At 35.4% G+C, this 27162-nt stretch overlaps 1 protein-coding gene across 11 annotated transcripts in view; it reads right to left on the bottom strand.

Moving 5' to 3' along the window:
- CAMSAP2 (calmodulin regulated spectrin associated protein family member 2) overlaps positions 1-27162 on the bottom strand; it is a 141983-nt gene that overhangs the window by 73874 nt on the left and 40947 nt on the right. For 6 of the 11 annotated variants that reach the window (XR_004229318.1, XR_004229320.1, XR_004229319.1 and 3 more), the window contains exons 3-4: positions 3609-3620; positions 19-180 (exon numbers count right to left, since the gene is read on the bottom strand). Coding sequence is in view for 8 of the 11 variants with exons in the window: in XM_031937101.1 (XP_031792961.1) it covers positions 19-180; positions 3609-3620 (174 nt within the window). In the remaining 3 variants the exon portion in view is untranslated. The remainder of the gene's footprint in view (positions 1-18; positions 181-3608; positions 3621-27162) is intronic. The other 5 variants (XM_031937102.1, XM_031937105.1, XM_031937106.1 and 2 more) reach the window with 1 other exon arrangement.

Genomic DNA, 27162 nt, shown 5'->3' with positions numbered 1-27162 from the left:
AAACATGTATGGTCCTACCTTATTTATCCAATACATGACAGCATCCTCGATGTCATAGGGTAGATCAGTTGCTTGAAAGAATGTTGAATACTGCTGAGCACAAGCAATTACTTTCTCTATGCTGACCATTTCTACAGTATATGCCATCATTAAGGTGTCAATCATGGCCAAATGGGCACTCTGAAAACATTAAAAAAGATTTCGTTGAAAAAATTAATTCCATTTAGCAGCTATTGTGCATAAATTAACATTAACTATTTTTACTAACAAGTGGGAAAAGAACTCAAGATGAAATAAGGCCTGGTTTAATAATAATAAAGCATATTATACAGTGAGAATTGATGTATAAAAGACATATGACCTAAAAAAAATAAGCAAGTTAATTAGCCTAAAATTCACATTAAAATAATGAACAGCTGGAGGTCTAAAGCAAGATAAAATTTACACATATTCAGACACATTAACTCTTTCTTGAATGTTGCATGCTCCCTAGAAAAATTAAAATATTTCAACCATAAAATATTCAGAACAGACTAATATTTAAAATTATTCTAACTAACAAGCAGAATACCATATAATGAAAGCTACTTTGCTGATTAATTTATTTTAGCAGATTTTAATAGCATTGCACAAAGGAGGAATAAAAAACTATTGCACCTCTGAGAAGAATTCAAGGAAAACTGAGTTTTCTAAAATGTGGTCAAAGTTTACTAAATCTCCATTGGTCTTAGGAGGATTATCATAGATTAGTATACTTGCACATATTTGTATTTATTCATGCTGACTCCTTGGATAGAATCCAAGTAGTTTCAGAGTTGTTTCCTTTTTTGTCTTTGAATTCCTAGCACCTAACACAGTATCCTGGAATACAGCTGGCACTTGATAAGTGCTTACTCACTGATGGCCTGTAGTCAAATATTAGTACTTGTCAGAGGTGGAATCTGAATATATATTTTCTAAGTCCAAGTCCAATTTATCTACCAAGCCTCACGGCCCTTCAAATAGAAAGAATAAAATCTTAGATTTAGAAGCCACCTGATCCAACTACCTCATGTTAAAAATATGAAAACTGAGGCCACATAGGGGTATACTGACTCACTCAAGGTCATACAAGCAGCAAGATAGCAGTGGCTAGAATTCAAAACAGAACCTCTAAACCCCAAATCCAGAATCTTTTCCCCACTATAGCACACATGTAGTCATCATATCACAGAGTCAATGAGATAATATTATACATGATAAGTAGATCCTATGTATTAGAACAATTATTATTTGACCTCAAATATGGGATAGATGTATTGTTTTAAAATTGTAATTATAACTCTTATGCTGACCATTCTCAACAGCCAATCTCACATAACTTTACCCCAATCTTTTTCCTTCTTCCTATTGCAAAAGAACTTAGGACTCTGTGGAAAAACACTAATTCATATGGGTCCACTTACACAGTTCCTGGGAAAATGTTCCCTTTTTTATTTCTATATATTTTGTGATCAACTCAAAGCTTTTCTGATCAACTCTCACCCCAATAACCTATTTTTACATATGGCTTAAAAGCTCATAAATATCCTTCTACATAACTATTTTGTGTTATTGGTATTACCAAAATGATTATTACCATTTTATAGATGGAGAAGCTGAAAATCAGGTAATTAAATGTTTTGCTTACAGTCACATAATAAGCATAAAAGCCATGATTCAAATTCAGATTTCTTGGTTCCACATTCAGAATTCATTACATTTCACCAAAAACCCCTCTATATTAATAAGTATTCCAATTAATATAAATAAAATAATTATAAATCCAAAACTACTAAAGTATTCTACTACATTAGCAATGATTTCATTGTGAAATCATCTAAACAAGGCAGGGGAAAAAAGCTAATTAAAAGGGGCAGTTAAGTGGCCCAGTGGCTAGAGCACCAGCCCTGAAATCAGGAGGACCCGGGTTCAAATCTCATCTCAGACACAACACTTCCTGGCTGTGTGACCCTAGGCAAGTCACTTAATACCAATTGCCTCAGCAAAAAAAAAAAAAATCCTAAAAATTAGAAAGTAGCATAATTGTGCTGTGCCAATATACCAGAATACATGTAATGTGTATATAATACTTACACACAAATAAACTATGCAAAAAAAAAAAAAAAAATCAATTACTAAGTTCCTGATCATAATAGATTCTCTCCCCTGTCCACTTCACAAACAACCTTAGAGGTTATTTTGGAGTTTCAACAAAAATGAAAAAAATATTAAGAATTATCTTTTTCAAGATTCCTATGCAAAAAAAAAAAAAAATCAATAATATTGTGCTTATAAAGGTTCTAAAACATAATTTTAACTTGATCCAGAACTGATATAGATTTTTTAGTGAAAATTTTAATGAAAATAATGATACTGAAAAATGTATTGTCACTGCTTTTCCAATGAAAATAAATCCAATAATTAAGAGATTCCTAGGGTGCTGAAAAACCATAAGAAATGTTTGAACAATCATAGAAAACTTCTATTCATAAACAGAAACGAGGTTTTTATAAGAGTGGTGAGAGAAAATATGGGATCTATGGACACTGGAAGATAGCTAAAAAGAGAAGGAGGATTCTAAGATAATTTGGTTTTCTTAAATTGGTCATCCTGATTCAGAATTCCAATAAGATAATTTTGCAGTGTCAAACTTTTGATATGATATGCTGCTCCCTAGGTTTTTGGGTAATGACAAATAGATAGTTTTGTCCCACTTTTTTTCTTAATTCTTTGTTATAAGGAGATCACTATGTAATAGGGCAAAATGGAGGGGAGGTTTATATTTGGGAAATATGGTATAAGAAAACTATAAATAAACATTTATTTTGTAAAACTGGCAAAAAAAAATTTAAATCAAAGGGAAAATTATGTTTTGGTAATAATACAAATGATGCTATCTTGACTTTCAAATAGGGAAAACAAATTTACTATGGAAAGCCTATTGAAATTTGCTTAGCATAATCTGAGAATGTAATGTTTATTTGGTAGTTTACAGAGCACTACAGAGTAGTGACAGCTAATTACTAGGGGACTCACTAAGACCAAAGTACAAAGTAGACTTATTACCATCAATTAAATAAATAAGGTTATTAGATCAATCCACTGCTAAAATGCCATAGATGCCATGCAAACTGATTTCACAAGCACTTTGTGATGTCCTTATAAGTAGGAGGGAGGAATACAGGAAGGACTTATAAACAGTTGAACAACTGTTCCAATAGTAGATCAATGCAATAATCTACGAGGAAAGAGATTTCTACCTGTTTTAAGGTAAACATTCAAACACAAATAGGAAACTTTAGATATATTCTAACATCTGACAAGAGTGCTACCTAACAATATGTGAAGTTAGTGGCAAAAAAATAAAATCCACTTAATAGAAAACTTTATCAGAATGCGCTTTTTTTCTGTGATAAATGAGAAATATATTAAGAGACTAAAAAACATATTGTATGGAACTAGAGTAGACAGGAAAAAATCCTGGAAACTGAGTTAAGTAAATCCAGAGCTCAATCTTGTGGCTTCCATCTCCTATGTATGTCACTTTGGAGGTATCAGCTAATCTTTCTGAGCTTGAATTTTCTCACCTGTTGCAGAACCTAAGGAACAAATGAGATAATGTATGTAAAGCATCTTTAAGTCACTTAAAATTTAAATTGCTCTCTAGCAAGGTTCTCAGTTCACAATTCCACTAGCAATTTCCCAATTTGAGGTGGTACCCTCAATCTATGTTTTTCCCACATGTTAATGATTTGTTTCATCTTTTGAAAACTATTCACAATCTTGCACTAATGTTATAGACTATTAGTTAACTATGATATTTTAAAAGCTCTATATGTTTTTAGATAGTTTTATCATATTTGGTATAAGATGTTTTTTTTAATCCATTTTATTCTTTTTATGTTAATTGCTTATTATTGTACAAATTGATTTTTTTTCCTTTTCTTTTTTTTTTAATAGCTTTTTATTTACAAGTTATAGGTATGGGTAACTTTACAGAATTGACAACTGCCAAACCTCTTGTTCCAATTTTTCCCCTCCTTCCCGCCCCTCCCCCCCCATGGCAGGATGACCAGTAGATGTTAAATATATTAAAGTATAAATTAGATACACAATAAATATACATTTATTGCGTTATTTTGCTGTACAAAAAGAATTGGACTCTGAAATACTGTACAAATAGCCTGTGAAGGAAATCCAAAATGCAGGCAGGCAGAAATATAGGGATTGGGAATCCAATGTAATGGTTCTTAGTCATCTCCCAGAGTTCTTTTGCTGGGCATAGCTGGTTCAGTTCATTACTGCTCCATTGGAAATGATTTGGTTGATCTCATTGCTGAGGATGGCCAGGTCCATCAGAATTGATCATCATATAGTATTGTTGTTGAAGTATATAATGATCTCCTGGCTCTGCTCGTTTCACTCAGCATCAATTCATGTAAATCTCTTCAGGCCTTTCTGAAATCATCCTGCTGATCGTTTCTTACAGAACAATAATATTCCATCATATTCATACACCACAATTTATTCAGCCATTCTCCAACTGATGGGCATCCATTCATTTTCCAGTTTCTGGCCACTACAAAGAGGGCTGCCACAAACATTCGTGCACATACAGATCCCTTTCCCTTCTTTATGATCTCTTTGGGATATAAGCCCAGTAGTAACACTGCTGGATCAAAGGGTATATAGTTTGATAACTTTTTGAGTATAGTTCTAAATTGCTCTCAGAATGGCTGGATGTGTTCATAATTCCACCAACAATGTATCTGTGTCCCAGTTTTCCCACATTCCCTCCAACATTCTGCATTATCTTTCCCTGTCATCTTAGCCAATCTGACAGGTGTGTAGTGGTATCTCAGAGTTGTCTCAATTTGCATTTCTCTGATTAATAATGACTTGGAACATCTTTACATATGGCTATAGTTTCAATTTATTCATCTGAGAATTGTCTGTTCATATCCTTTGACCATTTATCAATTGGAGAATGGCTTGATTTCTTATAAATTAGAGTCAGTTCTCTATATATTTTGGATATGAGGCCTTTATCAGAACCTTTGACTGTAAAAATATTTTCCCAGTTTATTGCTTCCCTTCTAATCTTGTTTGTATTAGTTTTGTTTGTACAAAAACTTTTCACAAATTGATTTTTTTCAAGTTCATTACATCATAAAAAATTTAGAAGAGAAGCAGATTGAGTACCTTAACCAAGGTAAAGTAAGAGACAATATCAAGGTGAACGATTTCAAACATGTGAAACTAAAAAGCATAGCACTGGCAAAATTTAATATAAGAATGGAAAATGTACATAGAGAAATCATTTCACCAATCATTTTCTTATCAGAGATGAACCAAGAACTAGCTTCAAATGGATAAATGGTCAAGGGATTAAAAACAAATAGCGCTATTAACTATCATATCAAAGAAGGCTAAGATGGAAAAATTGGTTGGAGAACTCACACAGGGCAAGGACTCACGAGGTGACCAGAAAAAAAATACAAGGATACTTAAAATTTAATATACAGTCCAGGACTTCTCTCTCCAAGAACATTGGCTCTGGACACTCTTCCCTTCTCACTCTGCCTTGGATCTGGGACTCAGAACACAGATTTGAGAACCAATTGCATGACATGGGAGATACTGGTACAGGACTGCCCAGCATAGTGTGTCCTCATCAGAGAAAGTGCTGTGTTCTATGAAGAGAACTGAATTAGCCCAAAGGAAATGCAGGGTGCACAAAATTAGAGAAGCTACCCCAGATGTTCATAAGGACTTTTTGTGTCCATCCAATCCAAGCATTCCAAACTTGTATTCTGATGGAAAAGTATAAAGAAGGAGTACAGCAAGTTCCCATCCAAAAAAACTCCTCCAAACAGATAAAGAAAACGTGCCAATTTGAATCCAAAAAAAGTCACAGCAAGTCAGTTTTCCAGCCCAAGTCGACCAATAAAGGAGATAGTGGTGAGAATCTGTGGATACATGAGATAGGGCAGGAGACACTCATTCTAGCCACCCAGGGAGGTACTGCATACCTAGGGAAGGCTTCTGACCCATGCTATGGCTAGGTGATAGCACCCACTACCCAGTTCTGAGTCACAGATCCAAGCCAGACTGAGAAGGGAAGAGTGTCCAGAGCCAATGTTCTTGGGGAGAGAAGTCCTGGACTGTATATTTAAAAAAAAAAAAAAAAAAAAAAAAAAGAGCAAGTCTTAATTCTAGCATGTAACTCTACCTACAAAAGGAATCCTATAATTCTGTAATTGTGAATCAAAGCAGCTTTCTAGCTGGCTCATAAAGATTGAATCCAGAAGCAATTTCTTGTTGCTCAGACTCATACCCCAAGTTAAGAACTTCCAGAGCTGAAGGGACATGAAAGAGCTGAAAGGGGCATGCAAGCAGTCAGACTTTACCTTGGATCAGATCATTTTGAAAACAATGAAAAGTTGCAGAACCTTAGACTGTCCCTGAAATCCTAGAACACCCCAAGAAAGTAGCAACAGGATCAGCGCAGATTTTCCAAAAGCACAGCAGAACTTAGTCATAATACTAATCTCAAAGTCACTAAGTAGGACAGAAGAATAAGCAAACAAACAAACAAAAAAAATAATTCTACCAAAAGAGTTGACAATAAGAAATATATTTAAGTCAAAAGAATGAATAAGTAGAAGAAAATGTAAAGTACCACACACTGACCTGGAAAATAGATGAACAAGAAAAAAAAAAAATCACTGAAATGCTTAAATAGCATAATCAAAAAAGGGCCTAGAAACATTACTGCCAAGAAGTATTAAAAGAAAACTGTTCTGTTTTTACAAGCAAAGAGCAAAGAGGAAATAAAATATCAGCTACCTACTAGAAAAAAAAAAACCTCAAAATGAAAATTCACAGGAACACAACGTCAGCAAATATGTCAAAGAAATATTGCAGAGTCAGAAAGAAGTACTGAGGTGTCACAGAATTACTCAAGGTTTGGCAGTCACTACTATAAAAGAACAGAGAACTTGGATTCTGATATTCCTGAAGCAAAAGGATATAGTTTTAAAGCCAAGAAAAAGTTAGCTAATAAAAATGAGCAAAATGCTAATCAGAGAAAAATTTACCTCAAATAAAAAAAATTAGTAAGAAAAAAATAATTATTTTTTTAAATCCAACTATTCCTTTGAAAAGACCAAATACTTGGAGTGCAACTCAAGTTCAACTTTTAACATTTTAACTTTTTAAGAGAAATGTAAGAAGGTAAGCATGAATAAACAATGATAAAGGTTTAAATATGGGAAAAATGCTTACAATCAATTAAGATTATACATGTATCCCCTTCTGAACCCTATCATCTTCAGGGATGATTAGGGAGTTTAATCAGATGAAGCCTGGGAATGTTACTATTACAAATACCCGTGGGGAAAAGAAAGTAGAAAGGAAAGGAACATTAGGAAAAAATGTCTCACATAATCAAGTTGTGCAAGTGTATACTAATATAAATATAAGGAGGAGAGGATGGGGGAAGGAAGCAAACAACATTTCAACCTCACTTTCATTTGAACTGGTCAAAGGATGGAAGAATCCATAATAAATACATACATACACACACAGATTTGAGTACAGACATTTATTTCACTTAACAGGAAAATAGAAAAGAAAGGGAATAAAGGAAAAGGAAGAATTAGATGGAAAGCAGATTAAGGGAAGGATTAATTTTATGCAAAACAAATTCTAAGTATGCACAAAAATATTCAAAATACCCTTTTTTGGGGATAGCAAATAATGAGAATTTGAAAGTGTCTTCATTTCAAACTACAACAATAATGCCCTCCCCACCATTGTTTCTCATATCCTTCACATACACAAATGATTCAAGGTCCTTTCTTCTCTAAAAGACTGCTGCTTCTTTCACCCTCACTATTTTGCTAATTTTCAGTTTCTCCTATTCTATTCCCCTACTGCCAAGAAATATGCCAATGTCACCCCATCCTTACTTGATCTCTACACATCCTTAATACCATCCTATGTTTCTCCTCAATTTTGTAGCTAACCTCCTCCTCTCTTAAGAAGTCAATTTACATTTAGTACTTCACTTCCTTTATTCTCTTTTTTCTAACTTCTGTCCTCATCTTTTAAATGAAACTGCTCTCTACAAAATTAGGAAAAATATTTTAATAGTCAATTTTCAAAGTATTTTCCAAATATTCATCCATGCAGTGAATAGAGCACCAGAGCTGGAGTTAGAAAATCTGTGTTCAAATCCAGTTGTAGGCTTCTATAAAATGTGTGACCCAGAGCAAATCACTTAAGTTCTGTTTGCCTCAGTTTCCTTATCTTTAAAATAAGGAAAATAATAGCAGAAAAGGAGTGGACAGAATTCAGAGATTTGGTTTACAACACTGCATTTGCTTACCTAAGTCAAAACATTCACAAATATCAATACTAGCTTGATGAAAATGATGGACAAATTCAGAAGATGATAAATGAAAAATGAGAACTCCACAGGGTGTCAACAGTTGGATAGTTTATCCATCTCTAATAAGATAGCATTCAATTCCATCTAAAGTAAAGTACAATAGAAAGTTAGAAAGATGCAAGATTCTTGGCTCAGTAAGAACGCAGAAGAAATTCAATTTTATGCTGATAGTAACAATCCAAAGCATTTTTATGATGCACTGAAAGCTATTTATCGGCCAAAGAACTATGATGCATCATCTTAACTACTCAGTGTTGATGGTGCTACTGATTAGTGATATGGTCAAAATTCTAGAGAGATGGGCTGAATACTTCCATAGTGTTTCTCAAAAAACCATCAATCAATGCTGAAACTATTGACCATTTACTTCAAATTGAAATCAATTTCATGATGGCAAGCTTCCCTAGGTTCTAGACAATGCACAAAGCTCTCAAACTTTCCCAGTCACCAATGGAGTCAAACAAGGTTTGCTCCCATGCTTTGTAGCGTGATATTTTCAGCCATGTTGTCAAATGCCTTCAATAAGGAATCATGGAATCAATCAGTCTCCAACTTACAGTAAATTCTTCAACTTGAAAAGGCTACAAGCCAAAACTAAAATGGAAGGATTGCATAACTTCTCATTTGCAGATGACTGTGCACTCAATGCAGCCTCCGAAGCTGAGATGCAACAAAAATATGGATTAATCGCCTGATGCTTATACTAATTTTGGCCTAATAATTAATACCCAAAATACACAAGTCTTCCATCAGCCAGCACTACACCATCCATATGTGGAACCAACAGCAAATGGTGAAGTTTTGAATGCTGTGGAAAAGTTCTCTTACCTTAGCAGTATTTCCAGAGATGTCCACATTGATAATGTGATTGACACACACATTGCCAGAGCTAGCTCAGTATTTGGGAGGCTCTGAAGGAAAGTGTGGGAGAGGAGAGGTATTAGACTGATGATCTACAGAGCCTTTGTGCTGATCTCATACAACAATGAGTTGTTGTATGCCTGTGAAACCCGGACAGTCTACCAGCACCAAGCCAGGAAACTGAATTGCTTCCATGTGAACTGTCTTAGGAAGATTCTGAAAATCACCTAGCAGAATAAGATACCAGACAATGCGGTTCTTTTTAGAACTAAATTCCAACTCTATTACAGAGAGCACAATTCCACTGGGCTGGCCATATTGCTCCAATACCAAATATGTGCTTGCCAAAAGACTTTTTATGGAGAACTCATACAGGGCAAGTACTCACAAAATAGTCAGAAAAGGCGATGTCATTCAAAAATGAAGGACAATAACCAACCTATTCCAAAAGGATCATAAAAAAGGGGAAAAAACACACATATGCAAAAATGTCTTTGACAACCATTTTTGTAGTGACAAGGAACTGGAAACTGAGTGGATGCCCATAAATTGGAGAAAGGCTAAATAAGTTGCAGTATATGAATGTAGTAGAATATTATTGTTTTATAAGAATTAATGATGAACAGGCTTGATTCTTTTTGTACAGCAAAATAACGGTTTGGTCATGTATACTTATTGTGTATCTAATTTATATTTTGATATATTTAACATCTACTGGTCATCCTGCCATCTGGGAGAGGGGGTGGGGGGAAGGAGGGGAAAAATTGGAACAAGAGGTTTGGCAATTGTCAATGCTATAAAGTTACCCATACATATAACCTGTAAATAAAAGGCTACTAAAAAATTAATTAATTAATTAGATAAAGAAAATGATGAACAGGCTTATTTCCAAAAGGCCTGGAGAGTTACATGAACTGATGCTCAATGAAGTGAGCAGAACCAAGAGAACACTGTACACAGTAACAAAATTATGATAATATCAGGTGTAATGGGCTGAGGCTTGAGTTGATGCACTGAGGTCCCAAGCACGTGAGGCTAAATAGTAATTGGGCTATATTCTATTAATATACATGCTTGGATAAAGAATGGCCCCCGCTCACTCTCTGTGCAAGTCCTGATGTGTTGTATAGGAAATGACGATTTTGGTGGGTGAAGGCAGAGAGACAGGAAGAGAGGCAGGGAGAGATTGGGCCTGGGTTCCATACTCCTAGCTGCTGGTCGTGTGGCTGCTGGTCTAGCTAGCTTCTTGACTCAGCTACACACATTGCTATTGCCCATTCTCTTCCACCTCTGATCTTTCTTCACTGAGAATAAAGACTGACAATTTTCCCCTAACCTGAATTCCTGACTCCGGCTGATTTTAAAATACGCGGTCTTCACAATCAGGTATGATGGGCTTGGCTCTTTTTAATAATGAGGGGATTCATGGCAATTCCAAAAGACTTGTGATATAAAGTGCCATCCACATGCAGATAGAGAACTATAGAGACTGGATATATATAAAAGCATAGCATTTTCACTTTTTTTGTTTTTTTCTGTTTGTTTGCTTGTTTGAATTTTTTTGCTTTTTCAAGTTTTTTCCCCCTTTGATCTGATTTTTCTTGTACAATATGACAAATATGGAAATATGTTCAGAAGAATTGCCTATGTTTAACTTATACAGAATTGTTTGCTGGTTTGGGGAGGGAAAAAAAGGGCAAGAATAAGAAAAATCTGGAACACAAGGTTTTACAAAGATGAATATTGAAAACTATATTTGCATGTATTTGGAAAAAATAAAATACTATTAATTAAAAAAAAATAGTACCTTCCATCTAAGATTAACTCCAATTATCCTTTACATCATCTGTACATTGTTATCTCCCTCATTACACAGTGAACTCCTTGAAAAAAGGACTGTTTTAAAATTATTTTGGGGGAGTAGAAGATGACTTCCTTTGAATCCTTAGCACTTAGTACAGTGACTGGCACATAATAAGCATTTAATGGTTACTGATTTGACAAGTGTAACAACAACAACAACAACAAAAAAAAAAAACCTAATAAAAATATTAACAGATGATTTGGATCTTTACACTTGATATTGTTTAGGAGCCTTAAAATTATTTCACAATTTCTCCATGTAATTTCCCAGTTCTGATACTGATTCTTCAAATTTTTCCTGCTCACTGCCTTCTCATTCTGAAGATATCTCTTAATTCCCAGTTCCTTTTTTCTGATTGCCAAATTCCGGCTTAGGACCAAATTCATTGTCCAATTCAGAATATGTTTCAAATGTATATTGATTTACTAAAAGGACAGGTTAGTCAAATATATGTCAATTTATATAATCAATGTTTTTCATTTAGTTTTTTTTTTTTTTAAGTCCAATCTCTTTCCCATAATTAACAAGAGGAAATCCAGGTACCTCAATTAAAATAGAATTTTATTATAATTTTATTTTGAAATAAAAATATCCTATTTTCTATTCTCTTTTCCTTATGCATTATGTAGATTGATGAAGGATGGTATTTCAAGTTATTCTTAAATTCTAATGTTTAGAAGACTCCTCAATGAGATCTGTTAAAAATTGAAATACAATTGGCACAATATTACTCTATCATCTACAATGAGTAAAATTGGAAGGCTTCACTATAAATATGCAATCCTTTTTCCACTTGACTTCCCATTGGACATCTAATATGACAGAGGCAAATATCACTGATAAGTGTAATACTTCCACTAACAATAATACTAAACAGGCAAAATGTAAGCTCCTTAAGAGTAGGGTACTAATTTTGTTGTGGATTTTTTTGTATGTTTGTATCCACAATGCCTGGCACATAGATATTTAATAAGTATGGTTTTGTTTTGTTTTTTGGTGAGGCAATTGGGGTTAAGTGACTTGCCCAAGGTCACACAGCCAACAGGTCTTAAGTGTTCTGAGGCCAGATTTGAACTCAGGTCCTCCTGATTTCAGGACTGGTGCTCTATTCACTATATCAACTAGCTGCCCCTAATAAGTGATTTTTACATGGGGGAAAAAATGGAAAATTTTTAAAATGAAAAATAAAATAGAAGAAATACGAAAACCTTTAAAACCTAAATATAGGTTTTTATTATAAATGAGGAAAAGATTTATTAATGGTAAATAAAAGAAGCACAAAGGCACTTTTGTAGAAATTCTAAAGACTTCTAAGTATTTTCAAAAGTTTAGAGGCTAAAGACATTTTTAAAAATTGTCTCTTTTCACTTCAAAAATTATGGCTTTTCTTTTTCTTGATGATAAAGATATGACTTAAAGGTCTTGTCAGCAACTGATGACCCTGCTCTTTGATGTAGCTGTACTCAGTTCTACTTTAACATAATTATATTTGAAGTCATTCTTTGGCTCACAAAGTTGGGGGGGAGGAATTAACTGAGTGAAAACACTCCCTTGGAAATACAGCCTTGAACTATATCTTATCTTGACTTGACATTTTATAATAACAAATAGAACTATAGTTAAAAAAAAGTTGCAGGTGTTTGTCCCATCCTGTTTCCCACTACCTCTTTAAATAGCATTTAAGTATTTCTTTTAAAGGTGATGACAGCTTTGAATTCTCTTATCCAAAGATATCTGCTTATATATCAGTTCTCTTGGGAAATTTAAATTAAGAATTTATTATTATTGATTTGTATTCTTTTGTTTCTGGGATAGATTCCCAAGTTTAGGGTGTAAGCCTGGTTTTCCCCCAAACAAGGGAAAAAAGGTCAAAGTTGGTGGGGGGGGGGAGGGGAGGTGACTTCTGTTCCATTTAATCTGGTGTTTTGCAGTTCATTATGCTTTGTCCTCCCCTTTTGCTGACAAATACCTTGTCAGATGGAAGATGCCCTTTCTCGCTAGATTTTAATAAACTCCTTTTTGCTTTTCTTACTCTGAGAGTCTAGAGTCTCTCATTGTTTTTGTGGTCAATACTGTCCCCTAAACTATGTAGTCCCAGCTCTAGGAACAGGGATCATGTGAGTCAGTACTGAGATTCAATCAATCAGTCCCATTCAGAGGGGTCTCTCCCGTACTGAATCTCTGAGCAGGCACCCTCTGGAGAGTTCTCCAATGGTCCTTGGATTTGGCTCAGGAACCCCCAATTTGGTAAACTCCCAAAGAGAGACTCTCAGAGAAAGCAAAAACAGAAATGGGCTAGCAAAGATAGGGGACTGATTTAGCCCAAGAGATAAGCCAGCTGAGAAAAAGTTTAAAATCAGTCAGATAAGTTGTACAGCACAGTCCAAAAGGCAAGAACTGATGAGGGAAGAAGAGACTGCCAAGTCTCTTGGTGATGGTGAACACCTGGGTGACTGGGATTGGGATTAGGAGAATTCAGGGAGTTTAGAGTTTGTTAAAAGCTCCTATTTCCTTTTGAATTGCAAGAACTAGTGAGGAAGGGGGAGAGACTATCCATAAGAGGACTTCCTCTGCCAAGCAACTGGTGAATCATCTGGATTGGGGTGGGAGGGTGAACTAGGCAGTTCAAATTCGTATGGATTTTCCTATTTTCCTTTGGTAAAATCAGGCAAGTTCTCTATTAAAAGAAGATAAGATACTGTGAACTTTAAGAAAGTAACTAGCTCTAAACCTATCTGATGTCCTGGGAAGATAGCTCTTTAAGAAGAATTGGGATAAAGTACCAAAATGTATGGTACTCTTGTTTTTGGGCAGGTATCCTGCTCACTCAGAGAAACAGTCTACCTCCCAAAGGTTGGGTATAAATTCAAGAGTCTTAAATACTGGCCAGGTGGCTTCTAAGACTTCGGCTCTAGAACTCTCCTCCTAGCTTCCACTCCAAGATGGGGCTGAGAACAGGACCTTGGTTGGTTTAGAAAAGCAAAGGAATAGAAACTGCCCTCTGAGATTTTCCAAGCTTCTCAGGTCTATGAAATTCATCCTGGCTAGGGTGGTGTCCCTGGATGACCTGAATTCTTCTGAGGTTTGCACTGGTGCCTCAACATCTTTGACATGCCTCCCCCTTCTCCTCACCCCCCCACCATTTCTGGAATGGAAAGTAGGCTAGTCACTGGGCCCCAGATCTGTAATTCCAACCTTCTTCCCCCAGAGTCCTAAAGTCCACCTATTTCTTAAAGCCCTGTGGATGGACTTGAAAGGGCAATTTTTGCCACCTTAAATTTTGGAGCCGTGTGTGTGTTTAAAATTGGAATTCTGATTCTGGAATTGTATGAGATAATTATTATTAACTAATTCATACTAAAATTGTGAACTTAATTATTCTGGCATAAGATTTTAGAAATATGTGTACATTGATATTGAAGTATTGTTACTAGAAATTTAAATCTATATTTGATTTGATTTTAAGTTAAAAATTTTGGTTCTCTGGAAACTAACCTAAAGAGATCACCCAATTAGATGAAATATATTTAAGCTACTATGTTGTTTGCTATAATGTATATTTGTAATGTTCTTCGCTAAAATATAATGGTCTCTGGGAGCAGGTTTCTTGGGGGGCTTCTGGAAGCAGCCTTAGTTTCAGTTCAGTGTAATAATCACCTCAAATGCAGCCAGGGATTAAAGTCCAAATCCTTTATTGTCTCCTTCAAAATAGCCCCATTAGCTTTCTTAGAGGCCTATCTCTCTCTTTTTGATTCCGAGAGCTCTTGCTGTTTGTCCTTTGTCTCTTCCAGCTTCTTATCTCCTTCACTTGGGGCTCGGCTAGTTTTCTGGAGGCCTTCCAGATCTTGGTTTCAGTGTTCTCCACAGGACAGCCTGCCACCACTTCTCTCTCTTCCCCCGTTCTGCCCGAATGCCTTCTCTGGTTTGTGAATCTCCCAGAGTCAATCCTGGTTGAGGCTCCTAGCTTATATGTATACTCTCTTAAAGGTGTGAATCTTGTGGAACTATAGTAAGTACTAAGTACATCTAGAGAACTGTTAAGCACCCTGCTAAACAACCACTGTCTCTATCTATTCCACTGACTTAGCACCTTGTAAGAATTCTAACATATATTGGGCAATTTGTAAATTGTATGAGCTGAGCTTTAACATTTTGTCCAACCAATTGGATATGTGGTATTAAATTTGTGAAATTTAGTCCAAAGTTATAAAAGTCTGTCTTGCTTTCTCCTTTTAACAAAGAAGTAAAAGCAAGAAAATTTGACATATAGGCATGTGTATTATTGCAAAGCAAACTATTGAGGTAATGTCCCTCCGGAGGGAGAGAGCCTGGCTTCAGAAAATGATGTATGGAATATCTGGGGGGAAGGGAGGGAAGAGGTTCCATTCTTTCAGATAAAGGATAAGTTTTTAAGGAATTATATACCAGCAGTATCCTTCATCCCTTTTAGCCCCAAGGAAGTAAGGATTACTGACCCAGACAACACCTTTGACATTTGCAGTTCTTGGATGTCCTCAAAAAAACAAAGTAGAAGTACATTACCAGACCTTACAGATGAATGAGACTTCAGTCTAGACACTTGAGAATATTAAGCTTAAAGAGCCTGTAGAGGAATCTCAAGAATAGACTGTTAAGGACATTTTATAACCTCTAAAATCAACTTTGCAATTAGGAATGTTTTGGCGGGAGGTGGGAATGTTTGTGCTTAGAATAATTTTAACAATACTGATATTGAACCTGTTATTTATATTTTATTTGGACTCCTCAACTGAAGGAAGTTGAATTAACATATTTTAGGATAAAGAAAGCATTAATTCTAATAGAGTTCTTTAAATGTGAAATTTGGATATTCTATATTATGTGAGTTTTAATTGGCTGTATTGAGTCATTTTAAAACTGTTCCCATTGTTTAGGGAGATTCTGAGAACAGTGTTCTATGTCTTTGTCCCTTTGAACATGGTTAATAACATGTTTTCCTATAGATTGGTTATTTAGCATTTTAAAGTAAAATGATTTGTTATATTGAATTTAAAACCTCTACTTAGATATAAAGATAAGCTGTGAACTTTCTAGGAGGAATCTCTTACTTTTATCAGTGTAAGTAGGTAGTCAATATTTATTTAGATATACGATCCTTGAGAGCCAAATTCACCTGAAGCTTTGATTAATGAGATTTGCTATTTGAGATAAAATCTCTGTAGTAGATATAAAATCAACTGTAGTTGATATCATTTAGAGTTTTGAATTCAGATATGATTGTCTGATCAAGCCATTATTTGAAAGGAATATGGCACAAGCTACTCTAAGGAATGTGATCTTGAATTGTTATAAATTAGTATCTGGGCAAGAATTGGGAGGACAACCTTGGCCTTTGATTAAGGTGGGAGCCTTCTGACTCAGTTTCCCTGTGGTTTAAACATCTGCCTGATTATTCCTGAGTCTGGCTATATAGTGGGATTGTTAAAATGAGCTAAGAATGCTTTATCCTGTCATGTTTTACTCTCAGGCTGAGGCCTGAAGGACCAGTTTTTGATTATAATCATTTTTACTATTATAACAAATTTCTATAATCAAGGCAAGTGTTCAGCAGATCTAAGATCTTGCAGTTTCCTATCTGAAAATGTGTTCATTACATCCTAAATAAGTAGGTAAATGAATATTTTAGACTAGTCATCTATTGCTAGATGCACATATCTGTTTCTTTTAGTATTTTTGTTGTTGCTGATAAGGCATTTTTATTTGTAAAAGGTTATCTATTTTAATTACTAGGGACACAAATGGTTAGGGCAATAGATGGCCCCAGATGGGAGTTGGGGGTACAGAACCCCAATTTGTCTGAATAGTCTCATTAGATTCCACACCAGGGTCAATCAGACCACAAAAGCACTGGATTTATTATTACATCAAGCCACTCAGATTACCTCTTGTACTCTTGGTCTGGAAGCTGCTGATGGAAACAGGTTCTTTGGGTCCTACTTATAGTACAAGCATTTCTGGTAGGATAATAAAGACTGAGCAACTTGGAGGGGGAAGTCCAGTTAGACAAGGATGGACCCCAGTAGAGAAAAAGGACAAGCCACATCCAGAAGGATTGGAAACTGAGAACAAGCTGGTTGAGGAAATGTATCAAGAATGGTATGAGAGGGTCTTCAAAGAATAATAAATAAAAGAGGAGGAATTGTGTGGAATTAACTGAGTGAAGACACTCTCATGGAAATATAGTCTTAAACTATACCTTAATTGTGACTTGACACTTTATAATAACAAATAAAGCTATAGTCAAATAAAAAAAAAAAAGATGCAAAAAAAAGGTGTCCCCTCCTATTTCCTACCACCATTTATTTAGTATTAAAGTACTTCTTTTAAAGTTGATAATAGTTTTGAATTTTCTTATCTAAGGATATCAGCTTGTATAACAGTTCTCTAGGGAAATTTAAATTAAGAGTTTATTATTATTGACTTGTATTCTTTTATTCCTGGGATAGATTTCTGGGTTTAGAGTGTAAGCCTGAACTCCCTCAAACAATGGAAGAAAAAAAAAATCAAAGTGGGGGAGAGGGGCTTCTGTTCTATTTAATCTGGTGTTTTGCAGTTTATGTTTTGCTCTTTTTGCAGACACCTACCTTGTCAAATGGAAGATGCCCTTTCTCAATAGATTGTAATAACCTCCTTTTTGCTTTTTCTTACTCTGGGAGTCTCTGTTTTTGTGGTCAATCCTGTCCCACAGGGGCCATAAAAAAATTTTCCTTAGGCAAATAGACAAGGGTTAAAAGAAAAAAGAGCTAGGAGACAGAAAGGACTTAAGAGAAAATTAATGTATGGGTATGGAAAGAAAAAAATGCTGGAGAAGGAAATGAATGAGAAAAAGGCTCAAAAGAAAAACACACATAGTAAATAATCTTCCATAGACAGAACAAAAGAGAGGGTAAGGAGGAGAGAAGGAAAGGGATGAAGTTGGTCAAATACTCCTACATATTTACCACCAGGTGGCAAAATTAGATCAGGATGATTTAGTTGTTCTTGTTGGGTCTCATTGAGTTTTGTAGATTTCCATTTGCTGCCATCATTGTGTATACTGTTTTCCTGGTTCTGGTTCTGCTCTACTTCATTTTTTTTAACAGTTGATGTGTCTTCCCCCCCTCCCCCACACTTATCTACATTCATCATACTCAAAATTTCTTACACTCCATTACATTTTAGTATCACAATTTACTTAGTAATTACCCTCAACTGATGGGTCTCTACTTTAGTTCTAATTTATGCTATTCAAGAAGTATTGCTGTATGGATATTTTAATTACTTCTTAGCAAAATTCCAGATGGCTGTACATTATGCTTAGACCAATTCACATGTCTAACAATTCATAAGTTTGACAAATACTGCTTTCTCCACAACCGGAGGGGCTACTTTTTTTTTTTTTTTTTTTTTTTTACTATGCAGAAGAACACTATCACGAGTTTCTTATTGCTGACAAGATCTTTTAGCTCAGTTCACTGAAACATGCTACTAATGGTCCAACACTTCTAAAAATTAACTAGATTCTAAATGACTACATGAGCTAGATATAAAAGGTTACATCATGAAAAATTAGAAGGGAATGCAGGATATCTTTCACAACTATGGATAAAGGACGAATTCTTGACAAAAAAAAGGAAAGAAAGGATATCACAGGATATAAAATGGACAATTCTGATTACATAAAATGGGAAAGTTGTTACATAAACGGCAATTCAAGTAGAATTAGGAGAGATAATTAACTATAAAAATGTGCAGTAACTTTCTTTGATAAAAGTCTAATTCAATATTCAGAAAGAACTGATTAAAAATAACATAAAAACAAGAAACATTCTCCAATACATAAATGGTCAAAGACTATGAACAGATAGTTTTCAAGGAATGAAATTTTATTATTAATCTAAAAAAAAAAAAAAAAAAAAAAAAAAAAAAAACGGCCCAAATCACTAATCAAAGAATAATAATAAAATAACTCTGAAATTTCATCTAACATACACAGGATTGACCAAAAAGAGAAAAAAGAAAAATTAACATTTTGGAGGGAGCCACACTACTGGTAAAGATGTGAATAAGTACAACATTATTGAAAATAACTTTTGGAACTATACAAAATAGTAAACATAGTGTTAGTAAGCTATGACATCAATACCACTACTAATCATATATTCCCCAAGAGTACAAAGTCAAGAATGAAAAGGCAAATATGAAGAAAAATATAACAGCATTTTTTCTCATATCAAGGAAGTTGGGGGAGGGAATCATTAATTGGAAAATGAAAGAATAAATGATACTATAGTTGATCTTTATTATTTGTAGATTCTGTTCTTGTGAATTCACTTACTCATTAAAGTGCATTTTTAATCCCCAAAACAATACATACAGCACAAATTTCACATTCATTCATTCTTTGACATGCACAAAAAATTTGAATCATCCAAATACCTAAGATTAAACAAAGTATATTCTAATTTCATTTCAATACACATACTGTCCACAAATGATTTTTGTGGGTGATCTATTTAGTGTCACTTTTTTGTATTTTTGTGCTTTTTGTTAGTGCTTTCCCTACTTAAACTGGCCTTCAACAGTGCTTATATGCTAACATGTACTAGATAAGCTTTATTTTGACATGAGCTGCAAAACCAATCACTAGTTCAGTTCAAATCTCTCCATCTCTTCCCCAATTAAACTTTATCTTCCAGTGTAAGCTGACGGAGAACAAGTCGGACAGTCAGTAGTCAACAAGCACATAGTAAGAGGCTCCTTACTAAGTTTTCATTACGTGAAAAAAAAAAAAAAAAAAACCCACCACCAGGAAAAACAGTATCTGAAGGACAGAAAGCCCCTATAATTTATTAAATAAGGAAATGACATGGTCAGACCTGGGCTTTAAAAAAATCATTTTAGCATTTGGACTATAGCAAATGATCTGGACTGGAGTGAAGACTTGAGATAGAAAAATCTACTAGCAGACAGTCTGAACTGGAGTGGCTGTAGTGCAGAGCAGAGGAGAAGGCATATATGCAAAATGTCGTTAAGGGAATATGGACAGAATTTGGCAATAGATTTGGCTATGGTGAAGAGGGTGAGAGATTTATTAGGATGACACCTAAGGGCCCTTGACAATAATAGGGAAATTCAGAAGGGATGAGGATGATTTGTGAGGAAATATACTGGACAACTGGGGGTGGAGCCAAGATGGCTGAGAAGGCACACGCAACTTTCTAAGCTCCTCTCATTCCCCTCATAACCAACTATTATCCAGCCACAGAAATAGCTCTTCACTGCTTAAATTCATGAAGATCAGAAGCATACAACTTACCAGTTGAAGTCAATCTGGAAGATCGCCAGGAAAGGTTTGTCCTGAGGGGCCAGAAACAGACCAGCGCAGGCAGGGAGAGGCTAGCGGCCTGAGCAGACCAGGGGCGGGGGTGATCTCTGTGGCTAGAGAAGTTATAGAGACCACTCTGCTATAGGCTAACCGCTCTGCCTCGATTACAAAGCAGTAAACTGGCAGAGAAAGTAAAGCCTGGAACAGAGGGTACTCTAAAAAAACGCCAGAACCTAACACTGGCTGTAGCTACTCAAACCTGAAAGTGACTCAGGAGACTGAAAGGCAGCCCTGCAGCTACATCCTGCAGTTCAGGGCTTTTGTGGGGGCAGTTACAAACCTACACGGCAGGGGGGCACAGCCTGGGCAGCCTCTAATCAGCACAGCGGGGGGCTTGTCCTGGGGCAATAGAACTTCCCCAACAGGACTGTGCTTCCCCAGCAGAAACACATCCGGTCCCTGAAAATCCATTCACTGCTCAACTGCTAATACCCACAGTCCCAGGGTGGGATTTGGCTTGGGATAGTGAAACTCTCACTGCTCAGCCTCTAGCCCCAGGGCAGTCATTATCTCACACAGCAGGGGTTCTTTGCAGGGCATTTTCCCAGCTCTGTCCTGCAGGCCTGAGTTACTTCCTGGTTGGGGGAACTTTCCCAGAGCACTCCAGTACCTCGCTGCTTGCAGCCCCGTCCATACATTGCTCACTGCTCTGCAGAGGAAGCTGGTAACCTCCTGGCCCTGAAGGCAGACCCTACAGGCTTTAACAAAATGAGTAAGAAAATCAAAAGGACAATTGATAGTTTCTACTCAGAAAGAGAACAGCTTTTCAACCCTGAAGAGACTAATAGCAGACAGTCTCCAGACAGGTCCCCAATACAAAAGGCTCTCCTAGAAGAGACTATTAAAAACCTTAAAAGAGAACTAGAAGAAAAATGGGGAAAGGAAAGAGAAGCTATGCAAGAGAGTACAGAAAAGACATATAACTCACTAAAAGAAAAATTTGACAAAGTGGAAAAAGAAAACAACTCCCTGAAATGTGAACTGGAAAAGGTAAAAAGTTCCCAAAAAGTGCAGGGAAACAGAATTTGTGAATTGGAGAAAGAAAATAACTCACTAAAAAAAAAAAAAATTAGTGAAATGGAAAAAAACTCCATAGAGCAAAACGACTCATTTAAAAACTCAATCGGACATATACAAAAAGAAGTAAAAAAAAGCTAATGAAGAAAATAACTCACTAAAAATCAGAACTGAACAAATAGAAATGACTGACTCATTGAGACAGGAAGAATCAGTCAAGCAAAACCAAAAAAATGAAAGATTGGGAAAAAATGTCCAATATTTACTTGAAAAAACAATGGACCTGGAAAATAGATCAAGGAGAGGAAATATACTGAGTTCAGTTTGGGACACAATGGATTTGTGATATCCAATACGAATGGAGTCTAGGAAAAGATAAACAGATCTAAAAGTCATCAACAGAGAGATCATAAATAAATCCATAAAACCTGATAATCATCAAGTGAAATAATATAGGAGAACAGAACAGAAAAAAGCCAAGGACAACCAATCAAATCAATAAACATTTATTAAATATTTACTAAGTGTCAAGAATTGTGTTAAGCATTGAGGAAAGAGGCAAAAGACAGTCTCTGGACTCAAGGAATTTGCAATCTAGTGAAGGAAACAACATACAAACAATTATATACAAAGCAAGCTAAGGATAATTAGGAGAAAATTAACAGAGAAAAAGCATTGGAATTAAGAGATTAAGGGAAGACTTCCTATAGAAAGTGGGATTTTAGTTGGTAAAGGTGAAGGGGAAGGAGGATGGAGATCATTAGTTCAGTTTGGGACCCAATGAATTTAAGATGTCTACTGGACATTCAGTTTGACCAGTCTAATATGTGAGTATCACCTAGCATTCAAGGCATGAAGGCAACCAGAGTAAATGGATAATGGATAGAGTTTTTTGTTTGTGGCAGCCAAGAAGCCAATGCCACTGGATTGCAGAATATGGTAGAAAGCAAAAGAATATTGTCTAAAAGATAGGTGAAGATTTAAGATTGGAGGTCAGAAGAGATTGAGGCAGGATAGGATATTTGAGAATCATAAGCACAGAGATGGTAATTAAATCCAAGGGAGCTGATGAGATCACCAAATGAAACCGCATAGAGAAAAGAGAAGAGAGCCCAAAACAAAGACCTTAATGACATTTAGAGATAATGGAGTTATAGCTTAGGCATACAGAGTATGAAACATCTATGGATCATCAAATTCACGGTGTCCAGCAGTTAAATGGTGATGGTCAGAATCTCAGGAATAATATTCATGACAGGAGTTTATAAGGTCACCAAAGAGATAATACAAATGAAGAAGAGAAAAAGGTCCAGGACAGAGCCTGAGCAACACTCATGGATCCAGCAAATGAGCCTGGGAAGGAACAGTAAAGACAGGCAGAACAATCCAAGAAAGCAGTGTCATGAAAATTTAGAGTATCCAGAAGAGGAGATAAAAGAGCATGTCAAAGGTTGTTGAGAAGTCAAAGAGGATAAGGAATGGGGAGGAAAATCTATTATATTTGGTAATTAGAAGATTACTGGTAACTTTGGAAAGGACAGCTTCAACTAAAAGCTAAGGTCTCAAGCCAGTCTTAAATGCAACATCAAGAAAGACAATAGTACTAGGTGCCAAATAAGAATGGCTTTTTCAAAGAGTTAAGCTGAGAAGCAGAGCAGAGAAGGGAGGAGACACAGGACAGGAGGTAGCAGAGATGGTACACTGTTTTGCTTCTACATAGGTACAAGTGTGGGCAGCAGAGAAGACACCAACAAAGTGCCAAGACTAATCCAAGGCTAACCTCTTTTTACTCTGTAGTCTTCCTCTCAGCTCTGTTACCCAAGAGATGAATGAAATCCAAAGGTCATGCTCAAATTTCACTAACTGTGCATTTTTATAGTTTCCCCAAGCATTTTAATCAATAGCTACTAACAAGTAAGGAACTTATCTGTATAATTTTCTATCTTTCTGGCTAACCCTAATATGCAGATATCAATGATAAATGAAAAGCAAAGAAGCAGAAGAATCACAAACATAAAAACCTATCCATTTTCATGATGTACATGGGTCTTTAAAATGTCCTAACCCAAATAAACTGGAAAACATTTATTTTTAGAACCGTTCATATATGGTAACCTGGACTTAACCTCCAATATATCACAAAATAGCTATTGATCTGTGCCAGGATTTGCTAACCAACATAGCTTTACTATATTTTTACCAAACTCATTTTCTATTTCAGCATAGTCCTGTAATTTTTTTACATGAAAATTTTTGTATCTCATTTTTTTTCCAATCACATATAAAAAATTGTAAACATTCCTTTTTTAAAATTTTGAATTCCAAATTCTCTTTATTTTTCCCTCTCCTCCTCCCTCCTTGAGAAAGCAAGCAATTTGATTTAAATTATGCAGGAATTGTATAATATTTAAAACATATAAAAAATTGAAATTTTAAATTGCCAGCAGCAAAAATTATAGTTAAGGTTTTTAAAAAATGACAGAATATCACATATTCCTTACTTCTAGAGTGTGTGTGAGACATGAACTTCATAAGCAGGCAAAGATATTCTTTGAATGTGTGAGACATGAACCTCATAAGCAGGCAAAGATATTCTTTGAATTATCTATTACCAATTCAGAAGCCATTTTAACTTTCCAGGATCAGAATCTTTATCTTCTTTTAGGCTCAACTCAGGAACTACTTTGCTCTCCAAATTTTCCTAATCCTTCCAATTATGACTAAATACCCTCCTGAGTTACTAGCGAAGACCTCTCAGAAAGAACAATCAGACAGGTAAGAGAACCAGGAGAGCTTAATATAAAAGTCAAGTGAGAAAAATATTCAGGAATAATGGAAGTTAAGATCAATAATTCGAAATTTCTCCACAAAAAGGAATACAAACTCAAAGACTGCTAAATTGAGAGGTTAAGAAACCTAAAAAGTACCACTAGAGCTTAAGTTTGAGGAAAATGACAGGGTAAGAAACTTGATTATAGAAAGTGAGGAAGTAGAGGCAATAAATGCAAACTAATCTTTTCCTAAGAATTTGGCCAAGAAAAGAAGAAGATATTCTCTTGATGTTCTTGAAGAGATACAACAGGCACCTGGGTAAACTCTAAAAATTAAATGGAATAAACAAAGAGGGAAAATTCCCATAGGGAACAGGAAAAGCTGGCATCAGCCTAGACAAGAACCATTTCTTCCTCAGAGACAAAGGAGACAATATGTGATAAAGTAAAGAGGTTTTTTTTGAGATATTGAATAGGAATGAAATAGTTCCCCAATAGACAGCTTCTATTTTCTATATAAAATAGGAACTCAGTTCCTCTGTTAAAAGGAAGAAGAAAGGAACTGGTATAGGAGATACAGGGAAAGTTGGTTTGGAACAGCCAATGCAGGGCAGAGACAGCACCACAGAGAATAACAGAAAATCAATCTGGGAAAATAAAAGGGCTGATGAACAGAACACACAACAAGTTTGTATTGGCTTCATCAAGTACAAAAGCAAATGTCTCTAGTACCTTTCAGTAGAGCACAGATAGGGAGTAACTCAGGGGTAATGTTTGGCAAGTTAAAAAAGAAGAAAAAAGATTTAACAAGAGTAAGGGAGTGGAAGTGAAGAATGATAAAATGTTATATTCAGAAAGGAAATTTCAGAACTTAACATGCAATTAGTCCATTATGAATAAAGATGAGATAGTTGTAAGCAGCCTAGAGGCAAGACTTTAGTGAAGATATAGGTGATGTAAAATGGGAAAATTGATCAAATAAAGAACCAGATTGTTTAGAGGGATTATTCACAAACCATCTAGCTATCCACTATGGACAAATTCTTGCCATCCTTCTTGTTGCTGCTCCTATCCATAACACTGAACATCCAGAGAGATTATGTTCTAGAAAATTCAATATATTCAATCTTTTAGATCTTTCAAAGCTGTCCTGACTGGATAGGGAATAAACACAAACATATCATCCTTATGTGGAAACCATCAGTTACAACAAATGGAGAAGTTCTGAATGCTGTGAATAAGTTTACTTGCTTTGGTAGTACACTTTCCAGGTATATCCACACTGATAATGAGATTGACACACTGCCAGAGCTCAGTATTTGGGAGGCTCCAAAAGAAAATGTGGGAGAGAAAGAGATCATAATGGAGGGAAAAGGGACCCACATGTGCAAAAATGTTTGTGGCAGCCCTTTCTATAGTGGGTAGAAACTTAATGGATGCCCATTAATTGGATATTGACTGAATAAATTATGGTATATGAATGCTATAGAATATTATCTATAAGAAACAATCAGCAAGAAGATTTCAGAGAAACCTGGAAGACTTACATGAACAGATACTAAGCGAAATGAGCAGAACCAGGAGATCATTATACATGGCAACAAGACTATACAATGATCAACTCTGATGGACGTGGCTCTTTTCAACAATGAGAGGATTCAAAACAGTTCCAATTGTTCAATAATGAAGAGAGTAATCTACACTCAGAAAGGATTATGGGAAATGAATGTGGACAACAACATAGTATTTTCACTCTTTCTGTTATTGGTTGCTTGCATTTTTGTTTTCCTTCTCAGGTTTCTTTCTTTCTTTCTAGATCCAATTTTTCTTGTGCAGCAAGATAACTATAAATACATATACATATATTGGATTTAATATATATTTTTTTAACATATTTAACATGTATTGGACAATCTGCCATCTAGGGGAAGAGATGAGGGGAAGGAGGGGAAAATTTGGAACAGAAAGTTTTACAAGGGTCAATGCTGAAAAAGTTTTATAAATAAAAAGCTATAATAAAAAAATAAAATTAAAATAAAAACTAGGTTAAAAATTTTTTAAATGTGGGACAGAAGTAGACCGACTAGCAAACCAAAAGTCTACAGAACCATTGTGCTGAAGGATCTATATACATACATACATATATATATATATATATATATATATATATATAAAACTATATCATTATAGTTCTATATGGATCGTATACCAGCACTATGGTAGGAAAACTAAATCACTTCCATGTGAATTATCTTAAGAAGAGTTTGAAGATTACCCACCAGGATAAGATACCAGATACTGAGATTCTTTCTGTAATTAAATTGTCAAGCATTCAGACTCTATTGCAGAAAACACAACTCCACTGGGCTGGCCACATTGTTTGAATGCCAAATGTACATTTACCAAAAAGACTATTTTATGAAGAATTTACACAGAGCAAGTACTCACATGGTGATCAGAAAAAGAGATACAAGGATACTTTCAAAGTTTCTCTTAAGAATTCTGCCAATACCAAAAAGTTATCAAACTGTGCATACCCTTTGATCCAGCAGTGTTTCTACTGGGCTTATACCCCAAGGAGATACTAAAGAAGGGAAAGGGACCAGTATGTGCCAAAATGTTTGTGGCAGCCCTGTTTGTAGTGGCTAGAAACTGGAAAATGAATGGATGCCCATCAATTGGAGAATGGTTGGGTAAATTGTGGTAGATGAATGTTATGGAATATTATTGTTCTGTAAGAAATGACCAGCAGGATGAATACACAGAG

This window comes from Sarcophilus harrisii, chromosome 4 (assembly GCF_902635505.1).
Source record: "Sarcophilus harrisii chromosome 4, mSarHar1.11, whole genome shotgun sequence".
Lineage (NCBI taxonomy): Eukaryota > Metazoa > Chordata > Mammalia > Dasyuromorphia > Dasyuridae > Sarcophilus > Sarcophilus harrisii.
The sequence above is the reverse complement of the archived record's forward strand: the minus strand, read 5'-3'. Positions and strand labels throughout refer to the sequence as shown.